Source organism: Chiloscyllium punctatum, chromosome 27 (genome assembly GCF_047496795.1).
Source record: "Chiloscyllium punctatum isolate Juve2018m chromosome 27, sChiPun1.3, whole genome shotgun sequence".
Taxonomy (NCBI): Eukaryota; Metazoa; Chordata; class Chondrichthyes; order Orectolobiformes; family Hemiscylliidae; genus Chiloscyllium; species Chiloscyllium punctatum.
Window position 1 is genome coordinate 11390742 of NC_092765.1, and position 24422 is coordinate 11415163.

Genomic DNA, 24422 nt, shown 5'->3' on the forward strand with positions numbered 1-24422 from the left:
TACATCTCTATGACTCCATTTACTACTGATATATCACAATGATTTACTGCTCATCATTAGTAATATAGAGTACTAATGAAATCACATATTTCTGATTCTTCCTGTTGTCATAATTCTAAATAATTCTCAAATAAAAGAAAACAAAAAAGAGAAAAAGAAAATTGCTAAACTTCTCAGCAAGATGCCACCAGGATCCTGACGTTCATGTTGTAATCCAAGAACAACCAGAATGAATATAATTTGGGGCTGTTTGCATCCAATTCAGATCTGCACTTGTATTTAAAATCTGAAATTTTCTTTTCTCAATGCTCTTTAAATGAGTGACACTATAAACACAGCCATATGATTTACCCATCTCAATCTGGTGAACAAGCCAGAGAAACAAAATCGATCATAGGCCAGACTTCGAAAAGTGCATTTGCAAAGTTCAACAATGCATCACATTCAACTATTCAAAACCTTACTCAGAAAACAATGTCTAAAAATCAATCAACTGCACTATTTGGATTTTATAGAAGTTTAACAAAATCCCAAGTTTATTACACTTGACATCATGACAATTTACAAGTATTTATTCTTCTGTATTATGATAACAGTTTAGTCAAGACTTCAACGTTAATTCAAACATTAGTATCATTCCCTCTATTCACAGGGATAGAGAGAGAGAGAGCGCGCGCGCGAGAGCGCTTCTACACTTTAACAGCATAGAGAAAACTACCATTAAGATCAAAGAGTTTATTTTTGATCATGATACAAAAAAAGTGCAAGTTTACAAAACCAAAAATGTAGAAGTTTGCAATCAATGTGAAAATCTAAGTAGAACAGAGGCACTCATCCCTTCATGTTAAAATTGGTTATTTACATTTTACTACTCGATGATAGATTCTGCAGGTTGTAGAATGATTCAGAATTTTATCACATCATTTTATTACTCAATTATTCAGCATCTGTTGACCTGAAATGATCCTCATCCACTGTAGAATAGATGTGCCCTTCATTGCTCAGAAATTCTACTGCTTGCCTATATGGAAACAAAATTGTAATCGTAAGACTTTGAATATTTAATTTAACACACGATAGCCAGCTGAAAGTAACACTAACTTGATTGCAACGATATTCATATTCTTCAGTGTTTTCCTCATGTAGTCAATGCTCATGCCTTCCTGTTCTCGACAGTTGCGAATCAAATTCAATACCTGAAAGGAAGGCTTTGTTTTAGCGATCATAAACAAAAACGTTAGTTATTCTGACAAAGACAAGACATTTTGCTAAGTTTCAGCTAGCAATTTAAGGGGAAAACTACACTTTATAATGTATGATGAGAGGGCTGATTGTTTGGCAAGTGAACTTGGAAACAATGCCATGTGCAACACACTGGTTAGCAATGATTGGTGATTACCTGCCAGACTTAGTTTAAACTTCATAAAAGGGACTCCACACATTTGAAAGGAGAGTCAAAGTATCTCTCTTTTCTCAATGTCCTGGTTGAGAAATTGGCTCGTGGGTTCTCCACCAATGTATCACAAACTTAGCTTTGCCAGTTAGTATATACAGTGAGATTCCCAAGGTTCAACATATTAGACGATAAGGCTTATCACCAACTTCGTAAATAGGGGGCACAATATTTGTTCATTACATAAGCATTAAGTCGGGCACATCAAGGCCATGTTTCAGGATAGCATGAATACCCTATTCAGAGAATGTCTTATTACATGACCACACAAACTCACAAACAGCTCCAAGACAATCTCACATTTAGTCATGAAACATGCCCAGATTACCTGAGATTATTTTAGAAACGCAAGGTATCTCACACATGTGGACTACAGGTGAAACTAGCTACTTCATTTAGTTACTCAGTATCAACACAAATTATGCACACAACAAATGGAATGTTCAAGTAAAAAGATATCCTGCTTATCATCCAGATGAGTAACCTGGTGTATGAATTTTAGTGCAGATGTGATGCCAGGTTTATCGAAGCCCCAAAGACTGGTGGATTTTAAGAGACATGTGTCTTTGCCTATTGCAGTAACCAATGTACTGACTGTGGATTAGTGGTGCTGGAAGGGCACAGCAGTTCAGGCAGCATCCAAGTCGCTTCGAAATCGACGTTTCAGGCAAAAGCCATTCCTAACGAAGGGCTTTTGCCCGAAACGTCAATTTCGAAGCTCCTTGGATGCTGCTTGAACTGCTGTGCCCTTCCAGCACCACTAATCCAGAATCTGGTTTCCAGCATCTGCAGTCATTGTTTTTACCTCAATGTACTGACTGTGTACACCCAACCAGACTATACTAGTAGAACTTGAAACAATATCCATTATCAATTGGATAGTTATTTGCTTGATAATTTGTGTGTGTGTAAAGAATAATGCTGATAATTTATCATTAGTTGGGCTCAGTGCCACTGTCTGAAAAGGTGTTGCTGGAAAAGCACAGCAGGTCAGGCAGCATCCAAGGAGCAGGAGAATCGACGTTTCAGGCATGAACCCTTCTTCAGGAATTCCAGTGTCACTGGGTCAAGATTTTGGAACTCCTTCCATAACAGCATTGTGAGGATACCAACACAAATTAATCTCAGCAGTTACAAGGTGGCAGCTGACCACCAGTTTGTCAAGGGGGGACAGGATGGGCAATACATGTTGGCCAGCCAGCAACTACCACAAACCGTTAAACTGAAGTGCGTTCATAAAAGGTTTACCAGGATGCTGTCAGGAATGGAAGGCTTGAAGTATAGAAATAGACTGTAAAGAATGGGACATTTGTTTCATTGCAACATAGGAGTTTAGCAATGACCTTATTGAGATTTATAAAATGAGGGACATAGATAAGGTGAATGTCAATGACCTTTTCAATAGGGTGGGAGAGTTCAAAACTAGGGGGCTTTTAAAAAAGATAAGGGGAGAAAAATTTAAAAAGAGATGAGGGGCAACCTTTTTGTTTTAGAAATGGTGGCTTGTGTGGACTGAATTGCCAGAGAAAGTGGTGAATGCAGGTATAGTTACAACGTTTAAAAGACATTTTAATAACTTCACAAATAGGAAAGGTTTGACGGAATATGGGTCAAGTACAGGCAGGTGGGACTAGTTTAGTGTGGGAACATGGTTAGCATTGACTGGTTGGACCAAAGTGTCCGTCTGCATGATGTAGGACTAATGATTCTAATAGCAAACAAAGAAATGCTGGCTTTTACATTTAAGAATACCAGTTTATGATTTTTCCTAAGCATAGGTGAATTATTTTCTTAAAATGTCTTCTCCCAACACTCCCATCCCCCACAATACTCATGTTCTGTATTACCAGACAATAAGTTGGCAGTTTCAATTTTCAAATGATAAAGTTTGCTTCTACCTTTTACAAAGCTTCCCATAAAACAAACTATTGCCCTTTTTTGCCCCCATAATATTGGGCACTTTTGCATAAGATTTGATGCAGTACAAGCTTTTCCATGTCACCTCCAACTGGGTCTTTGGGATTTAACAGCATTAAAAAATATAGTCAAGCTATGAAAGGAGGTTTAAGATTTGAATCATTTCAAAATAAGGAAGAGGGGCTTATGTGAAATCCTGGACCAAACTGAAGATAAATGGTAAAGCACCCTCTCGTGACCATAATCACTACAACAATCACATTGATCACACTGGCTATTATTGTGACAATAGGTTCCTCCATTAATGAGAATTCCCTTCAAACAATGGGGTCCACCACGAACTGGGTTGACATTGTCCACAGCTATCTGAATTAACATTTTTAATTCACTTAATCATAGACGTACACAGTACGAAAATAAGACCCTTCAGCCCAACTTGTCTGTGACAAAAGAACTTTTCTTAACTTCAATGGTCCCTTTTGCCAGCATTTGGCCCATATCCCTTTAAAATCTTTCCTATCCATTTACCTGTTCAAATGTCTTTTAAAATGTTCTAATTGTACGCACCTCTACCACTTCCTCCAGTAGCTGGTTACCATATACCCACCACACTATACGGAAGTTGCCACTCAGGTATCTTTTGAATCTTTCCGCTCTCACCTTAAATCTATGTCGTCGAGTTCTGCACTCTCCTACCCTGAGAAAAAGACAACAGCTATTTACTATATCCATACCCCTCAATTTTATAAAAATCCATTATGATCACCCCTCAGCCACATATGCTTCAGCGAGGAAAGTCCCAAGCCTCTGCTTATAACTCAAACCTTCCAGTTTCAGCAAAATCCTTGTAAATCTTTTTTGCGCCCCTCCCAATTTACTTACATCCCTCCTACAGCAGAGTGACTAGGATTGCATGCAGTACTCCAAATGTGACCTTACCAATGTTTTGTACAGCTGTAGCATGACATTCCAACTCCTATACGCAATGCTCTGATCAAATGAAGGCAAGCATGCCAAAAACTATCTTTTTTACCCTGTCTACCCAGAACACCACTTTCTGAACCTGCACTCTTACATCTCTATTTGAGAGCATTCCCAAGGTCCTTCCAATAACTCTAAGTTATGTCCTAGTTCACTTAACAAAATGTAATACCTCACATTTATCTGAATTAAATTCCACCTGCCATTCCTCGGCAGTGACAGAGCTGATCAAGATCCCATTGTACTCTTAGATAACCTTCTTCACTATCCACTATACCACCAATTTTGGATTTGTTCACATACTTACTAAATCATACCTGATATTCTCAACCAAAATCATATGAATATGATCAGTAGTAAACCCCGCACCAATCCTTACAGCACACTGCTGGTTACAGCTCTCCAATCTGAAAAATAAACCTCTTCCATCATCCTGTCTCTGACCATCAAGCTAATTTTGTATCCAGTTGGTTACCTCTTCTTAGATTCCATTTGACCTTACTGTATCCAATTGCAGAATGTAGGCATCGTTGGCTGGGCTAGCATTTATTGCTCATCCTGCCTTGCCCTTGAGAAGGTGGTGACCTCAAACTGCTGCAGATCGTGTGTTGTAGGTAGACCACAATGTCCTTAGGAAGGGAATTCAAGATTTTGATCCAGTGTTTTAATTTTCAAAAAGGTTCAGAAATGACTACCATTAATGACCATGTAGCACATTTGATCAAAGTCGCAAATCTGAAATAATAACTCTTTCTCCATCTGTGGTTGCTGCCAGATCTGTTGAATATTCATGATAATATTTCAGCATTTTCAGTTTTATTTCAGATTTCCAGCATCTGCAGTACTTTATTTTTGTACAGTTGCTTTTTTAAAATTTGCTAATGGCCTGGATGAATTTTGGCAATAAATTTTAGTGTTTGCGATTAACATGACATGCAAAAATTTAGAAGACCGTGTAGGATGGTGACAAACTACATTTATCAAAGACCAGTGCGTGGAGATTCATTTTGATAAAATAAGGATAGCAATATAAATAATAGGGAAGCAGTTGTTTTGTATGCTTTCCTTTATTGGTCAAGCATTGAGTAAAGGAGTTGGGAGGTCATATTGTTGCAGTACAGGTCATTGGTAACGCCACTTTTAGAATATTGCGCACAATTGTGGTCCCCCTCCTACTGGAAGAATATTGTGAAACTTGAAAGGGTTCAGAAAAGATTTACAAGGATGTTGCCAGGGTTGGAGGATGAGTTACAGAGAGAGGCTGAATAGACTGGGGCTGTTTTCCCTGGAAAGTCAGAGGCTGAGGGGTGACCTTGTAGAGGTTTATAAAATCATGGGGAGCACGGATAGGATAAATAGAGAAGGTCTTTTACCCTAGGTTTGAAGGGGGTGGGGAAAAAAAAAAAAGAGTCCAGAATTGGAAGCAGAGAGGGGAAAGATATAAAAAGGGACATAAAGGGCAACTTTTTTGACAGAGCATGGTGCATGTATGGAATGAGTTGCCAGAGGAAGAAGTGGTGGTGACTAGTACAATTACAGCATTTAAAAGGCATCTGGATGGGTATATGAATAGGAAGGGTTTAGATGGATATGGGCAAGTGCTGGCAAATGGGACTAGATTAGTTTAAGATATCTGTTTGGTATGGACGTGTTGGACCAAAGTGTCTGTTTTTGTGCTGTACATCTCTATGACTCAATGATTGAAAGAATGGGGATATATTTCCAAGTCTGGGTGTTGTGTGGCTTGGATGGAACTTAAAGATGGTGTCTTTATGTACCTTGTACTCCCATCTAGCCAGATGGTAGTAGTCTTGAAAAGTGCTAAGGATCTTTGGAGAAGGTTTGCAGTGCATCTTGCAGAAAGCACACATGCTACTGAATGTCAGTGGTAGAGGGAGTGGACGTTTGAATGAGTGGTGCTAATCAAGTGGGCTGCTTTACCCTGGCAAATGAGACCAATGAAGTTGACGAAACTTGGTTGGCATGGACAGGTTGGGCTGCAGGGCCTGATATCTGTGCTGTGTACCTCTATGACCTAGATGGTGTCAAGTTTCAAGTGTTGTTGGAGCTGCACTCACCCAGACAAGTGAGGAGTATTCCATTACACTCCTGACTTCTGCTTTGTCAATGGTGTAAAAGCGGAGGATTCAGAAGAATTACTTGGAGCAACATTCTAGCCCCTGACTAGCTCTTGTAGCCTGGTAGTGCAGTTTCTGGTCAATGGTATCCCCAAGTATTGCTAGTGGTCAATTCAATGATGGTCACACCATTAAAAATCAAAGGTAGTTGTCAGATCTTCTATCACTGGAATGGTAATTGCCTATTACTGGGTGGCACAAGTGTTACTTACCATTTTTCAGTCCAACCTATATATATTGCCCAAATCCTGTTGCATTTCGACATGGACTGCCTCAGCATATGAGCAGTAGAGAACAGTGTTGCCCTTTGTACAATCACTAAACATCGCCACTTCTGACCTCATGATGGAAGGGAGTTCCTTGCCGGAGGAATTCGTATAGAGATGTCTTGGAGCTGAAATGACTCACCTCCAACAACCTCCATCTTCCCATAGGCCAGATATGACTCCAACTATCAGAGAGCTCCCCCTCACTCCTAGGTCCACATTTATTTCAGTTTTGTTAGAGGTCTTGTTGTCACACTGTCATATGTAGCTTTGATAGCAAGGATTGTGACTCTCACTTCACTTCTGGAATTCAGCTAGTTTGCACCAAGGCTATAATGAGGTCCTGGCAGAAACCAAATTTGGCATTATTTAACAGGTGTTGCTGGACAGCACTGCTGATGACACTTTCCATTATTGATGATCTCCAGTAAACTGATGGGTGGTAGCTGCCCAGGTTGGATTTACGCTGCTTTGTCCATACAGGACATAGCTGGGTAATTTTCCATGTTGTTGGGTCAATTGTCAGTGTAGGTGTGTTGGAACAGTTTGGTTCGAGGTAAACCAAGTTCTGAAGAAAAACTGTTGCGGGAGGAATGTAATCTGGGTCCAAAACCTTTGCAGTATCCAGTGTCCTCAACCATTTCTTGATATCATGTGGAAAAAATCCAATTAGCTCAAGACTGACATCAATAATATTGAGGACCTTTGCTATAAGGATCATTAGCAAAATTTAAATTCAATTTGTATCAATTAACATATCATATTCCATCCCTCGAATCAAACCAGCACACTAAATAGAATTATGTTCTAACGAAAAAGTGTCAAAAGTAGAATGCATTCTACTAACTTAACATTGCAATTAGAGAGATAAACTATTGCTTTTCTTTTAACCCCAATAAACTTCAGATGAGACAATTGCACAATTCTTTCCCAGTGTGTTTTACCTGACTTTGTTGACTTGTTAGTCCATTCATCAATGCATCATTACCACCACCATATAATCCCATTGTACCTTCATTTCGCATTGGGGTGTGCAAAGCTAGAGATCCTCCAGGTACAAGCTGAGGAAGAAATTATAGAAGTGAAACTTCAGAATACAGAGGATCCTCAATTATCCGAACGAGATGGGTGGGCACTATTTCGTCCGGATAATTCATTATCGGTTAGATCGATTCAATGCCTCCCCTCTGGGACTCAGGGTTTTCTGTTAAGTCTGCTCCCCATTCAGGAGAGGAGACTGCATCACAACGCGCAAGAGCCCCTGCCCAACAGTGGCCCCCACCTGCTCCCCAACCCCATCCAGCACGGCCCCCCCATCACACCGAAACCCATCCAGCACCGCCCTCGCGCCCGACCTCCAACCCATCCAGCACCTACTGTCCGAACTCCGCCCGCACCCCCGGCCCCGGCAGCCACCTCCCCTTGTGGGGCAGCTGGTGTGGACACTAACAGTAAGACTGCTGTTGCCTTTGTTGGTTAAGTATCCAAATAGCACGTGCACACACAGACAGACAACCTTTTGACAAGTTCCACCACTGCCCTGTTCAGGACAATGTTAGAGAATATCTGGGGAAGGGGGGGTGTTAGGGCTCACCCCTATGTAGAACTCCAGGGAAAGTATGGGGAAAGAGTGGGCGGGAGGTCAGTCATTTGGAGATGGTGCCTGGACTCCCATCAATGTAGAGGACTGTTCTCCAGAGAATTTCAGTGAGCTGAGATCGTTGTTAATCATTGGAACCAAAAGACTCGATGAGGGTTGAAATATCTTTGATGTAATGTTTCTATCATGACCTCAAGATCTCCTTTGGACAATTGATACTCGGATAACTGAAGTTCCTCTGTACTGCTTCATTAGATTAATGACGACGTTTCCTAGGTAAGCGGTGTAAAGTTTTAAATCTTGGCTGAATTGAAAATTCCTTTAATTTTAACAATTGTGAAAATTATTCAGTAACAATGAAGCTCAGAGTGAGCACCTTTTGACCAATTAACTTTTGCTAATGTCTCTGCCGCAGCTCTTGCATCGATTTCCACTTCACCTGAAGATACTGATTTTATTTGTCATTCACAGGTTTTGGATGCTGCTAGCAAAGCGAGCACTTGTTGTCCATCCTAAATGGCCTTGGAGGGTGGTGAGCCATCTTCTTGAACTGCTGGGGGATGGGGATGGGGAAGGGGAAAAGAACAGAATGCAGAGTAGAAACAGGCCCTTTCGGCCCAACTAGTCCTCACCGACCCTCCAAAAAGGAGTAACCCATCCAGTCCTATTCCCCTACCCAATATTTACCCCTGACTAATGCACTTAAGCTATCCATCCCTGAATACTACGTGCAATTTAACACGGCCAATTCACCTAACCTGCACGGCTTTGGATTGTGGGAGGAAACCGGAGCAGCGGAGAAAACCCATGCAGACACGGAGAATGGTAACTGTCTGTGTGGAGTTTGCACAGAGGTTGGAATCAAACCCGGGTACCTGGTGCTATGAGGCAGCAATACTAACCATTCAGCCACTGTTGCACCCTAGAATAGATACACGCAGTGTTGTTCAGAAGGGTTTTGCAGCACTTTTGGACTAGCAACTTTGAAGGAATGGCAATATAGTCTCAAGTCAGGATGGTGAGAGACTTGGAAGGGAATCTTGCATATTGCAGCACTTCCATGCTCCTACTACCTTTGCCTTTCTATCTAGGTGATGTTGTGCGTTTGGAAGGTGCTTTCATGGGAGCCTTGACAAGTTGCTAGTGCATCATTTAGATAGAGCACACTGCCACCACTGAGTGCCAGCAAGGGAAGGAGTGAATGTTTACAACAATGAATTTAGTGCTAACCAAGGGGGCAGCTGTGACCTGGATGGAGCAGAGCTTGAATGCTCTTAGAGCTGCACGCATCCAGGCAAGTGGTGAACATTCTATCACATTAATGATCCACTTTTGTCAGGAGCCCTGAGTCCACCACCCCTCCAGCATGACGACAAATATCCTCCCCTTTCAGCATTCTTAACCGGCTACTCCGTCTGTGGCATTCTGCTTCTATCTCCAATTTCTAATGAGCTGCCAGAAGAAGTGGTGAAGGCTGGTACAATTGCAATATTTTAAAGGCATCTGGATGGATATATGAATAGGAAGGGTTTGGAGAGATATGGGACAGGTGCTGGCAAGTGGGACTAGATTAGGTTGAGATATCTGGTCGGCATGGACGAGGTGGACCGAAAGGTCTGTTTCCATGCTGTACTTCTCTACCACTCTTGAATATTTGTAACAGTTGCTGTCCTTTTCTAGCTGGACTCTTGTACAATTACGCAATGCAGCACAATTTCTAATCTTGAAACACACATTAGCTGAATCCTATCAGAACGTTGTTCCAAGTATTTAGCTTTATACTCACCTGTGGTTTGTTCAGCAGCAAGTGAGCCTGCACCACCTCCAACATGTGAGATGTTAACTCATTCATGTCTTCCAAAACCATGATTTTAAAAGCTACCAAGCTCTTCTTATTCTAACAATTTAAAAGTAACGGTCAAGTTCAAGATTAGAATGGATTTTCATGCAGAATCAAAAATTACAAGTGAATCAGTAAATAAATTATTAGTGTAACAAAAAGCTGAAGAGTTATAGATAACATGTAATTGTTCTATTTTAATAGATACAAAAGACCGACAAGATTTGTTTTGCTTAAAACTTCAAAAGCAGAATCTGCCAAAAATCTATAAATGACTATTCCATTAATTTTTTAATTATCTACATACATTAGTTGTTCCCTCATCAGCTTAGTTCTTTTCTCTGGACATAGTGAATGCCAAATGTTCAGAAATAAGAAAATCAGGGACACATTCAACTTAACAGTTCTATAAACTGCCACACTGCATAGCTCCTGACGGCATGGTGTACACAAAGCATCTTAAAAAAAAATTGATTAGCACTTATTTAAAAAAAGTACTAAATTGTTAATCAGGGAAGTATTTCAGATAGCATATTTTCCCTCCCAATTAGTTATATAAATAAACATAGGCTTTATATTTTAACAGAATACCACTCCATTTAATTTGTGCATTAAACAAAAAACACTGGGGGAAATATCTTCATAAATAATTCTAATTATATTTTACCAAATTAGCATTTTCACAAGAAGCAAATGTAATGAGACAAAACGAAAAGATATGTCTAAAGTGTCAATGCCTTGTGCAAATGCATTGCATCAATAATGTGTATACCTGGAATGATCGGAGATGGCCAGCCACCTTTACATAGCTACCAGGGGGAACAACTATATTCTCACTTCCAGCTTCCTGTATTTAAAAAGGTTAACTCTGGTCAGAAAATTAAAAGCAGAGTTAACTTCAAACAGTCAAAGTAAAGTGCAAATCTGAAAGAAGTTAAAACAGATATATGAAGTTAAAATTATGTCATAATATCTGGATAGAGAAAAAAATTGACACTTAATATTGAATGATTGGCACACTTAAAACAGATTTGTCCAGAACCAAATTCAGTTTATGCTGAATAAGTTATAAACACAGAAACAGGAAATAGTCAAGAACAGTCAGAACTGAAAAGGTGGGAGTTATCAAAAGCATACTCTCACCAGAGATACAACTTGTTCACTAAAGCAGACGCGAAAGTGCTTTGGCAGTGGTGGGTCAAACAACAGTATCTGTTTGAAAAATCTTTTAAATGTTTTTAAAAGAAAATACATTGAATTTGTTTTTTATTCGCTAATGCTCCAGTGGTTTTAAAACATTAAAAATTCCACATAAATCCAAATTTTCCTGGAGGTATTATGAAGATGTGGGTGTACCTTTAAGAGAGTGAAGGACTTGGCAAGTACACCAAGTGCTGGAGAATTTACAAAGCAACATTTGATTCAGAACAAACAGTACTTGCTGAGTTGCTGTGAGACAAAAACACAAATTCAAATTTGCTCAGTTTAAATTATAACCCCCCAAAAAAAATCAAACTCCAATCCAATTTGAATTGTGTATATTGACAATCTTAAAAGCCAACGACACAACTTGATGCTTTGGGGGCATAAGACTGGAGAAAATTGAACAGTTGAGAGAAGAACTACCAAGCCCAGCATGTGAACAGACTGCTTTAAAAATCTCTCTCAAAAGTACCTTTTCAATCAGTAACCTGTGAAGTAGAAATTCCTAAGAACAAAAGCAGCACAGGAAGATCCAAATAGAAGCACAAAAGCTGCCTCGTTTTGAGATAAGAAGTGTGGTTTTATAAATCTTAATTGGGAGTTTTAATCAGACTAGGATTATAGAAGGGAAGGTAAAAATTAGGTGAGAGGAAGAAATTGTAAATAGTGGTTAGTTAATTATTCTCGTAATACTTGAAGAAATAAAGTTATTAAATTTTTATTTTAAATAGTTCTTGGCCATTTGGATTTTTACAGATTAATCCCCGGCATTGCAGGCAAGACTTACCAAGCAAAGCATTACTAAATACAAAAAAGTCAACTGAAAATCAAACTACATAAATAACAAATTGAAAGGTTACAAACACAAGAACTGAATCAAAGTCACGCTGACAGATTTGTATTGGGAACAACGGAGGAGACTTGAGCATAAACAATAACATGGACTAGTTGAGTCAAATAGACAGTGTGGAAATCAGCAGAAAAGTGTATTTTATGTTAAACTGCGTTAAGCAGCACAGATGGTTTCAACATTGAAGTCATTTTAAAAATGCTTAATCTTCTTACTGCAAAAGCTAATATATGGTGTAACAGAAGTCTTCAGGATTCAGAGTTATGGTATTTAGCAATAGGTGTTCATTGAACTGAGTTTAATAAACTCAAATTTATGATCTTTACAAGAGACTCACAGGGTAATTTAGAAGGTAGTGGATATAATGTGGAGCTCTGTAGTGATCTACTAAAGTTACCTAATCATTTTAGAACAGAATTTAAAAATGTTATAGATGCAAGTGAAAATAATCAACATACTAAAAGTAAAAACATAATTTTATGACTACAAATCATATAAATCACACTGGGTTTTGCAAATTAAATGCAAGGCCTTTTCGTTTGTCAAAATAAGAAAATGGCAGACTTGATTAGGTTGGCAAAAGAGAGTTGAAGTCTGTAAGTACAACTAATTAGATTCTCAATTTCAGACGAGTGAACACAGTCACTTGACAGGGTTGAATTAACTGTAGAAATAGATATAAATAAGTAATATCAATTGCACCAAACTAAATTATTCCCATTCACAAACATCAAATGCTCTTTCCAACAATGAATTTGACCTACACAAACTAACAAGCAGATTGAAACACATTTACATTCTGTCCAGAACTAGATATCTGCAAAGCAATAATTATAATTGAAAGGACAGACAGAACACAACATACGTTTACACAGAACATATACACTTACTAAATTCAAAATATAGCTAATTTTGGGCTCCAATGAGGGCTTCATTTCCTAATTGCTCCTGCAAGTCTTAATGTCTGCTTTGAATGGCAAAAAAAAACCACACATGCTATTTTTAGATATCTGGAAGGCCATCAGAAACATGCTGTGGGGTTGTGGAGGTCATGGACGGGCATGAAGACTAGACAACAAGTCAGTATGAAAGATACAGGATATTAGCAAATCCTCTCTGGTTGCCCAGTAATAGGAAGGATGTTATTAAGCTGGAGAGATTTCAGAAGAGATAACCCAGGATGCTGCTGGGTATGGAAGGCTTGAATTATAATAAAAGCCTGGATAGGCTGCAACCTTTTTCACTGGCGCACTGTAGGTGGAAAGGCCATCTTATAGAAGTTCCTAAAATAATGAGGGATACAGACAGGGAAAATACATCTCCCATTAATCCTAGGGTGGGGAGATTTCAACATCTGGGGCACATTTTTAAGGTGAGAGGACATAGATGTTAAAAAAGATCTCTTTTTAAAAGAGGGTAGCTTGCATTTGGAATGAAGTTCCTGATGAAGTGGTGGATGTGGATACAATTACAATGTTTAAAATACATTTGGATAAGTTAATGAATAGAAAAAGGTTTGAAGGGATATGGGACAGGAACAGGCAGGTGGGACTAGTTTAGTCTGGATGATGTTCAGAATGGACTGGTTGAACCAAAGGGTCTGTTTCTGTGCTGTATGACTCCGATTCTATAAGCCACTTTAATGAGTCTAGTGGTCAGCTGCAGGGGAAAAAATAGTTTCATCCAAAAAGGGTTTTGCTGCAACAGACCTCGAGCAGTCAAGGACCAGAAAATTCTGGGAGCCAGTAGGTACAGCTACTTATTGAAGTTACAGCTCAGAGCATTTTAGTAGCTGTTTAGAGCCCTGGGGGCTGGGGACCCCAGAGGTCTGGTGGTAATAATCACAGAGATAGTAATTCAGAAGCCTAGACTAATGTTCTGAACATGAGTTTGATTGCCACCACAGATCTCAAAAGCTGAATGCAATTAAAAAGGCAATCCAGAATTAAAAACTAGCCTAATGGTGATCATGTAACCACTGTGAATGGTCATGAAAAACCCATCTAATTCAAAAGGAATAAAAATTTAACAACTTTACACTTGACCCCATACCTACATTGTGTATTCTGAAGTGCCTTTTGAAATACAAAGTCACACAACACCAGGTTACAGTCCAACTGGATTATTTGAAATCAGAAACTTTCAGAGCTCCATCAGGTGAAGTTCACTTGACAAAGGAGTAGTACTCCACAAGTCTGCAAATTCAAATAAACCAGTTGGACTGTAACCTGGTGTTGTGACTTCTGACTTTTGCCACCACAGTCCAATACTAGCAATTCCACATGGTCTTCTGAAATGGCCTAACAAGCCACTCAGTTATAGAACAATTAGGGATCAACAATAAATGCTGCATTAGCCAACAATGTCCATATTCTACAAATAAGGAAAAAAGCTAAAAAGCCAATAATAATGCAGTGCAGCATTGGATGCAGGTGAACGATATTTGCTGGTATAGCTGAGAAATATTGGAGCTTGCAGAAACCTTTAGAAAATCTGTTGTAAAGCTAGAATTGTGCTCATGAGTGAGAATGTGCTAGTGTGTGGTCTAAAGTATCAAGGAGGGCAGTCCCAAGGAAAGGAGAGTGAACTGCCAAGACTTGTGTTGAAATTGAGATATAATATAATGTAGCAATTTGAGGGAGCTCGAAAGCTAGATTTGTGCAATTTGAATGATTTGCTGAGTTTTAAATTAAATTTTATGTCACTAATATCTAGGGTTGGTTGCTAAGAAATCTGCAGGATAATCACATGCTATTTGATATACTGAAATGAGCTTAACTAATGTTTGCCTGTTATCTATATTTACCTCATCAATTCTAAAAACCAGAGTGCACATTCTATACCTTGAAGGTTGTGTTACCATTCTAACTTTATATAGTAGAATGGATTTTTGTTTGTTCAAAATCCTGGAAACTCATGGCTTTATTCTTGAAGTATCTGAGATTTCAAACATTATCTACACTTAAAAAGTGTTCCTGGTCAATGATGAAGTAAAAATTTGATGGCATCATCAGGGAATGACAAGATACATGAAAAGTTCATTTACTTACATCAGTATCTACCCACTGTCTTACATCCATAGGGGGTGCAGTCATGTCATCCAATTTGTACAAAATGTTTGTTGGTGCTTTTTCTGCATCTTTGATCATGCCGACCACAGTTACCTAAGAAAATGAAACACATCTGTAAAGCTCAATGTTAGAAGAAATCTACTACAGAGATAACAAAACAAAAAGCTATATGTTGTTATTTATAATCAAGGCATGTTTTATATACTTAAGTCTCAATCATGTTCTAAGCTCCCATACCACACGTCACAGAAATTTGAGGGTGCATACATGAGGATCAATGGTCGGCACAACATCTTGGACTGAAGGGCCTGTTCTGTGCTGTACGGTTCTATGTTCTAATAGGGGCATTAGGTTAACCACAAGCAAAAACAGAAGCTGCTGGGAAAAGCTCAGCAGGTCTGGCAGCGTCTGAAAAAAAATCAGAGCTAATGTTTCAGGTCCATTGACCCTTCAGAGCGAATGGTAGCTCGGAAAACTTTTTTTAAAGCTTGGATTTAGTCCCATTAACTAAAGAGATTCTAAATTGGTTTATGTTTTCTTTTGTCTTTTTCTCTTAAAAGAAAAAGAGCCCCAAAAACACAGCAACAAAAGAAGAAAAACATAAGGCAATGTCTTCTACTCCGGAGAACTGATTTCTTCCACACAGTACACTGGCAATGGCCGGGCAGCTCGGAGTCAGTCCCCTGAACTGAGGAGATTCTAATCTCCTGGTGAAAATATATATTGCTTTTATTCCCCAGCAGCCATGTCGTGTGTGTGCCGGTGGAGGGCACAGTAAAGAACAATGCATAAATCTTTATTCATATTCCACCACCAGGAAGGAAACACCCAAGAGGCCAGTGAGAAGCAGTGTCCTTCTCAACAAAAGGAAAGGCTGAGTGACCAAAAAAAAAGGATGGGCAGGGATTAAATCAAAATACAAAGGGGGAAATTTAAAAAAAAAAGGTGTTGGTTTATATGAAGATAGGCTATGGGATGAGGTAAGGAGTAAATGATAGGTGGAAATAGAGCCCAAAGAAAGAGAGAAGCTGTTGACTAGACAGCTATTTACTGTCTGAGCCAGATCATTATCTACTCCTTTGTCTATCCAACTGCTCTTCTTTTATTGGGCTCTATCCCCATCTATTGTTTACTCCTTACCTCATCTCCAACCCTACCTTCTGCATAAATACCAACATTTTCCAAGCTACCATCAGTTCTGAGGAAGGGTCACCAGACCAGAAATGTAAACAGATTTCTCCATCTTTTACTTATAAATGGTGTCCAACATATCCTTCCTCATTAACACCTGAAGGAGCTGATCTCCAAAAGCCTGTGTTTTCAAATAAACCTGTTGGACTGTAACCCAGTGTTGTCTGATTGTTGACTTTGTCCACTCCAGTCCAACATCGGCACCTCCACTTCACAGATGCTACCAGACCTGCGGAGATTTTCCAGCAACTTCTGTTTTTGTTTCAGATTTACAGCATCTGCAGTTCTTTCAATTTTTATAAAGTTAACTACAACCCCATTTCTCCGGCAATACACTTAATACGTGTATTTTTAAAATACTTAACTACTTCACATTTAACAGCCATTGAGGGTTCAGAGACAATCTTATTTTGGGCATTTCATATCCAAATAACCGCATACAAACCTTTTTAGCCTCTCCCTTGCAACTGTACAATAAGAGCACTGCTGAGGAATAATAGTCAAAGCTTTTCATCTTGCACTCATCAGGACAGTTTGCAAAAGTACCAATATAAATGAAAAACATTTTATACTACAGCAAACATTTTATTAACCAGCAACTATGGGACCAAGAGTATATTGGTTGATCAAAAAGGTCCACATAGTAAATGCGAAAGCACTCAAGTGTTAGAAGCCCAATGCTGGGGGTACACACCTATACTTCATTTACAGCATAAATCGAATAATACCACACCCTTGTCTTAAATGATACTGGCAGAGAGTGTTTTCACCTTGCACTCAACTGACTGCTCAGACATCATGATAATAATCAAGGTATTTCAGGCATATAGTTTTTGCCAGTTTATCAAGAGTGCCACTTCAAACAAAGTTTGGTGTTTATTAGCAGAATACAGAGTACTTGGAGAATGGACTGATTGATAGAGGCATCATTATGGAGATTACAGCAGTTAGACAAGAACTGACAGTTACATTCCAAGCTCTGTTCAAACTGTTCGGCTGATCAAAGCACTGCCCTAAGAAATGACTCAAAGAATGCCTCTCACTTGTTGAGTTGAAACAGATACAATGACTGCACGTGTTCTTTTTGTCTGCAAAGAACTGGGTCTTGTGTATGAATAAGTGGCTACCAGCATACACAAGTCTGCCACACTGCAAGATCCACTAAACTTTAAAATGCTTGTCAATGCAACCCTTCAAACACATGTTAATTTAGCAAATGTTGTTCTCATGTTTTCAGGTTACACATTGTTGGTTGGGTACAGCAAGTACTTTGTTGCAAACAGATCAAAGTGATATTCTGTTTGACAATTCACCAGTCTTTCAGACACATGGCCTATATAACGCACATCACACTAACAGGATGTGGATTTACTGTTGCCAAATTTGCATATAATACAAACATGGAAAAACAAGTTGAGAGAGGGATACAGTTTACAGAGATATTCACAAGATAAGTAAATGGACAAAAAGTTGGCAAATGGAGGAAAATGTGGAAAAATGTGACATTGTTTATTTTGCAAAAGGGAACAAAAGAACAGAATATTACTTAAATGGCAAAAAATTGCAAAACAAAAAGGGAGCACTGGTGAATTAAACAAAGCTAGCTCACACGTGCAGTAGGTAACCAGGAAGGCCAGTAGAATCTTGGCCTTTATTTCAAGGAAACTGAAGTATCAGAGTAGACAAAAAATACTGCAAGCGTACAAGGTGCTGGTGAGACCACATCTGGAGTATGGTGAGCAGTTTGGTCCCCTTATTTATAGTCCTACAGCACGGAAACAGACTCTTCGATCCAACCAGTCCATGTCAAATGTAAACCCAAACCAAACTAGTCCCACCTGCCTGCTCCTGCCCCATATTCCTTCAAACCTTTCTTTTTGATATACAGTTCCAAATGTCTTTTAAATCATTGTAATTGTACCTGCATCCACCACTTCATCAGGCAGCTCTATCATTATGACCTCTCTTGGGAGACAAAAAAAACCTAAGAACAAAATAACCTTTTTAAAAAGTGACAGCACTGTCGCACTGCTCTCATGTTAAAAATGTGCCTCCAAATTTTGAAATTCACGATTTTAGGGAAAAGACAACGACCACCAACTCTATCTATACCTTTTATTATTTTATAAACTTCTATCAGGTCACCTTTCAATCTCCTACCCTCCAGTGAAAGATATCCCAGCCTTTCCTTATAACAAACCTTCCATACCTGACATGATGTCATTTCATTGAAGGCAGTTCAGAGGAGGCTCGCTAGGATGACACACTGAAGGTTGGTCTGCAGGTACAAGCTCTTAGGAAGGCAAATGGAATTTTGTCCTTCATTGCTGAAGGGATTGAGTTTAAAAGCAGAGAGGTTACGTTGCAGTTGAACAGGGTGCTGGTGAGCCCCTCCTGGAATACTGTGTGCATTTTTGGTCTCCTTACTTGAGAAAGGATGCACTGGCACTGGAGGGGGTGAAGATGAGGTTCACTGGATTGATTCCGGAGTTGAGGGGGTTGACTTGAGAGACTGAGCAGACATGGAATTCAGGGGATTTATATAAAAGTATAAAGGGAGTCAATAAGATAGAAGTAGAGAATATGTTCCCACTAGGCAGAAGTGGGTACTGGAGATTAGAGTCATGCTGGAAAAGCACAGCAGGTCAGGCAGCATCCAAGGAGCAGGAATGAAGCCTGATCTGATGACTAGCTTTTGCCCGAAACGTCAATTTTTCTGCTGTGCTTTACGAGCATCACTCCAGTACGTTCCCACTGGCAGGTGAAACTAGGACAAGACAGCAGAGCATCAAGAATAGAGGGAGCAGATCTAGGACTGAATTGAGAATGAACTTCTTCACCCAGAGGATTGTTGATCTATGAAATTCTTTGCCCTGTGAAGTAGTTGACACTACTTCATAAATGTTTTTACAGCTAAGGTAGCTTTGCTTTGAATAATAAAGGAATTAAGGGATATGGTGAGAGCACGGACAAGTGGATCTGAGTCCATGAAAAGATCAGCTATGATCTTATTGAATGGGGGAGCAGGCTCAAAGGGCTGGACTGCCTACTCCTGCTCCTCGTTTTTATGTTCATAGGATCCCTGGTATGGACAGATTGTCGTGAGCAAAAGTTTAATACAGATGGAGACTCATTGGAATTCAGAACGATGAGAGGTGATTTCATTGAAACATATGGAATTCTTAAGGCATTTGATAAGGGAAATGCTGAAAGAATACTTCCCCTCAGGGGAGGGTCTAGGATCAGAGGGCATAGACTCTCAGAATGAAGGTTCATCTGGAGGGTTAGTAAGGTAAGTTTTTTTTTCAAATCTCTCTTGGCAGGAGTTATAGGGCTTTTGCCCGAAACGTCGATTTTACTGCTCCTCGGATGCTGGCTGAACTGCTGTGCTTTTCCAGCACCACTAATTTAGACACAGGAATTATAGGGAGGCCATCAAACCTAAGTTACAGGATAAAGGTAGCTGGGTGACCGTCAGGAAAGGGAAAGGGAAAGGGAATAGGCACACAGTGCAGGGATCCCTTATGATCATTTCCTTCAACACAGTTCAATAAGTACACAGTTTTAGATACAGGGTGGTGATGGTGGAACCTACCAGGGGAAAGCCACAGCAGCCAGGTTTCTGAGCCAGGCTCAGTAGTGGGGGTGGGGGGATGAATAGGAGAGCGATAGTGATAGGAGATTAAATTGTGAGGGGAACAGACAGGAGACTCTGTGGTCATCAGCGAGACTCCCAAATGCTACGTTGCCTCCCGCATGCCACGATGAGGAATGTCTCAGATAGAGTCTACGGGATTCTTAAGGGGGAGGGGGGGAAAAGAGAGAGCAGCCAGAAGTCATGGTACACATCAGTACCAATGACACAGGAAAAGGGATGAAGACCTGAAGAGAGAATATAGTGAGTTAGGTTGGAAACTATAAGTCAGGACAAGCATAGTAGTACTCTCAGGATTGCTACTGATGCCACAGGCTAATGAGGCTATGAACAGACCACGTGTAGATGAACATGTGGCTTCAGATATGGATCTTTGGGATACATTCTGGGAGAGGTGGGACCTGTACTAGGACAGGTTTCATCTGAATGGGAAGGGCACCAATATCCTGGGCAGGAAATTTGCTAGAGCTCTTCGGAAGGGTTTAAACTTGTTTGGCATGGGTGTAGGAACTGGAGCTACAGGTCTGAGGATGGAGTAGCAAGCAAACAGCCAGATACAACTTGGAGAGAGAGAGAGGTGGGATAGACAGTTGATATGGCGAAGATGCAGTCAGTGTAATGGGTTGAAGTGTGTCTGTTTTAACACAAGTAGTATCAGGAATAAGGGTGACGAATTTAAGAGTATGGATCAGTACTTGGAACTGTGATGTTGTAGCTATTACGGAGACATGGATATCACAGGAGCAGGAATGGTTGTTGCATGCTCTGGGGTTCAGATGTTTCAAAAGGAATGGGGGGCTTGGGTAAAGAGGTGGGGGAGTGGCATTGCTCATCAGGAATGGTATCACAGCTGCACAAAGGGAGGTCGTCAAGGAGGGTTTGTTTACACAGTCCAGATGGGTGGAAATCAGAAACAGGAAAGGAACAGTCCCTTTATTGGGAGTTTTCTACACATCCCCCAATAGTAAAAGAGATACAGAGAAGCAGGGAGCTAGGTTGGAAGCTCAGAGTTAGAACAAACAGTTGTTGTCTCTGGTTTGTTACCCGTGCCACGTGATAGAGAGTCGAGGAATAGAGAGAGAGAACAGTTAAATGCGTGGCTACAGGGATGGTGCAGGAGGGAGAGATTCCGGTATCTGGATAACTGGGGTTCTTTCTGGGGAAGGTGGGACCTCTATAAACAGGATGGTCTACACCTGAACCTGACAGGCACCAGTATCCTTGGCAGGAGGTTTGCTAGTGCTCTTTTTTGGAGGGGGGGGGGGGGTTTAAGCTAACTCTGCAGGGGCATGGGAACCTAGACTGTAGCTTTAGGGTGCAGGACCTGAAGTGTAGGGAGGTTAGGAACATGGCATCAATCTCAAAGGAGGGTGCCTGTAAACAGGAAAGTGGCTTGAAGTGTGTATACTTCAATGCAAGAAGTATGCAAAATAAGGTAGGTGAACTTGCAGCATGGGTTGGTACCTGGGATTTTGATGTTGTGGCTATTACAGAGACATGGGTAGAACAGGGACAGGATTGGCTGTTGCAGGTTCCAGGGTTTAAATGTTTTAGTAGGGTCAGAGGTGGGGGTAAAAGAGGGGGAGGTGTGACATTGCTCGTCAAAGATAGTATTACAGCGGTGGAAAGGACGATGGATGAAGACTCGACATCTGAGGTTAGGAATAGGAAAAGTGAAGTCATTCTGTTAGGAGTTTTTTTTTTTACAGGCCTCCTAATAGTCTTAGAAATGTAGAAGAAAGGATTGCGAGGATGATTCAGGAGAAGAGTGAAAGTAATAGGGTGGTTGTAATGGGGGACTTTAACTTTCCTGATATTGATTGGGAAAGCTATAGCTCGAGTTCGTTAGATGGGTCGGTGTTTGTCCAATGTATGCTGGAGGGTTTCCTGACACAATATCTAGACAGGCCAACAAGAGGTGAGGCCATACTGGATTTGGTTCTGGGTAACGAACCAGGCCAGGTGTTAGAATTAGAGGTAGGTGAGCACTTTGGGGACAGTGACCACAATTCGGTGACTTTTGTTCTAGTGATGGAGAGGGATAAGTGTGCACTGCAGGGCAGGAAGTATAGCTGGGGGCAGGGAAATTATGATGTGGTGAGACATGACTTAGGATGCGTGGCTTGGAAAAGTAGGCTTCAAGGCAAGGGCGTAATGGATATGTGGAGTTGTTCAAGGAGCAACTATCGAGTGTCCTAGATAAGTATGTACCTGTCAGGCAGGGAGGAAAGGGTAGTGAGAGGGAGCCGTGGTTTAATAAGGAATTGGAATCCCTTGTTAAATGGAAGAGGGCTGCCTATGGAAAGATGAGGCATGAAGGTTCAATTGGGGCGATTGATTGTGATAAGGTAGCCAGGAAGGTTCTGAAGAGACCGCTAAGAGCAGCAAGGAGGGGACATGAAAAGTCCTTAGTTGATAGGATTAGGGAAAACCCTAAGGCTTTCTATAGGTATGTCAGGAATAAAAGAATGACTAGGGTAGGAATAGGTCCAGTCAAGGATAGTAGTGGGAAGTTGTGTGTGGAGGCTGAAGAGATTGGAGAGATACTGAATGAATACTTTTCGTCAGTATTCACTCAGGAACAGGACATTGTTGCTGATGTGAATACTGAGTCACAATTAATTAGAATGGACGGCTTTGAGGTATGTAGGGAAGAGGTGTTGGAAATTCTGGAAAGGGTGAAAATAGATAAGTCCCCTGGGCCTGATAGCATTTATCCCAGGATTCTCTGGGAAGCAAGGGAAGAGATTGCAGAGCCATTGGCCTTGATTTTTATGTCCTCGTTGTCTACAGGAATAGTGCCAGAAGACTGGAGGCTAGCAAATGTGGTCCCCTTGTTCAAGAAGGGGAGTAGGGATAACCCTAGTAACTATAGGCCGGTGAGTCTCACTTCTGTTGTGGGCAAAGTCTTAGAGAGAATTGTAAGGGATAGGATTTATGAACATCTGGATAGGAATAATGTGATCAGGGATAGTCAGCATGGTTTTGTGAAGGGCAGGTCGTGCCTCACAAACCTTATTGAATTCTTTGAGAAGGTGACCAAGGAGGTGGATGAGGGAAAAGTGCTAGATGTGGTGTATATGGATTTTAGTAAGGCATTCGATAAGGTGCCCCATGGTAGGCTACTGCAAAAAATACGGAGATATGGCATTGAGGGTGAGTTGGAGGTTTGGATTAGGAATTGGCTGGCTGGAAGAAGACAGAGGGTAGTAGTTGATGGTAAAGGTTCATCTTGGAGTGCAGTTACTAGCGGTGTTCCGCAAGGATCTGTCTTGGGACAATTGCTGTTTGTCATTTTTATAAATGACCTGGAGGAGGGGCTAGAAGGTTGGGTGAGCAAGTTTGCGGTTGATACGAAAGTCGGTGGAGTTATTGACACTGAGGAAGGATGTGTCAGGTTACAGCGGGATATAGATAAGCTGCAGAGCAGGGCAGAAAGGTGGCAAAAGGAGTTCAATGTGTGAGGTGATTCACTTTGGTAAGAGTAACAAAAAGATGGGGTACTGGGCTAATGGTCGGATACTTGGTAGTGTGGATGAGCAGAGGGATCTCGGTGTCCATATACATAGTTCTTTGAAAGTTGCCACCCAACTAAATAGTGCAGTGAAGGCGGCATATGGTGTACTGGCTTTTATTGGTAGAGGAATTGAGTCCCGGAGTCCTGAGGTAATGTTGCAGTTGTATAAGACTCTGGTGTGGCCGCAACTGGAGTATTGTGTGCAGTTTTGGTCGCCATACTATAGGAAGGATGTGGAGGCACTGGAACAGGTGCAGAGGAGGTTTACCAGGATGTTGCCTGGTATGGTAGGAAGATCGTATGAGGAAAGGCTGAGGCATTTGGGGCTGTTTTTCATTGGAAAAAAGAAGGTTTAGGGGTGACTTGATAGAGGTGTACAAGATGATTAGGGGTTTAGATAGGGTTGACCATGAGAACCTTTTTCCACATATGGAGTCAGCTATTACGAGGGGGCATAGCTTTAAATTAAGGGGTGGTAGGTATAGGACAGATGTTCGGGGGTAGATTCTTTACTCAGCGAATCGTAAGTTCATGGAATGCCCTGCCAGTAGCAGTGGTGGACTCTCCCTCTTTATGGGCATTTAAACGGGCATTGGATAGGCATATGGAGGATAGTGGGCTAGTGTAGGTTAGGTGGGCTTGGATCGGCACAACATCGAGGGCCAAAGGGCCTGTACTGCGCTGTATTCTTCTATGTTCTAGATTAGGAGACAGACTCTGGAAAGGTGCAGAAGTAACAG

At 40.7% G+C, this 24422-nt stretch overlaps 1 protein-coding gene across 1 annotated transcript in view; it reads right to left on the reverse strand.

Annotated features, from left to right (window-relative positions):
- Positions 1-720: 720 nt before the first annotated feature.
- The window catches only part of rpa2 (replication protein A2), a 35456-nt gene continuing 11754 nt past the window's right edge, over positions 721-24422 (reverse strand). Inside the window, exons 4-9 of the mRNA XM_072548072.1 lie at positions 15299-15412; positions 10968-11042; positions 10142-10252; positions 7700-7816; positions 1102-1196; positions 721-1021 (exon numbers count right to left, since the gene is read on the reverse strand). Of these exons, the coding sequence (XP_072404173.1) occupies positions 937-1021; positions 1102-1196; positions 7700-7816; positions 10142-10252; positions 10968-11042; positions 15299-15412 (597 nt within the window). The 3' untranslated portion in view covers positions 721-936. The remainder of the gene's footprint in view (positions 1022-1101; positions 1197-7699; positions 7817-10141; positions 10253-10967; positions 11043-15298; positions 15413-24422) is intronic.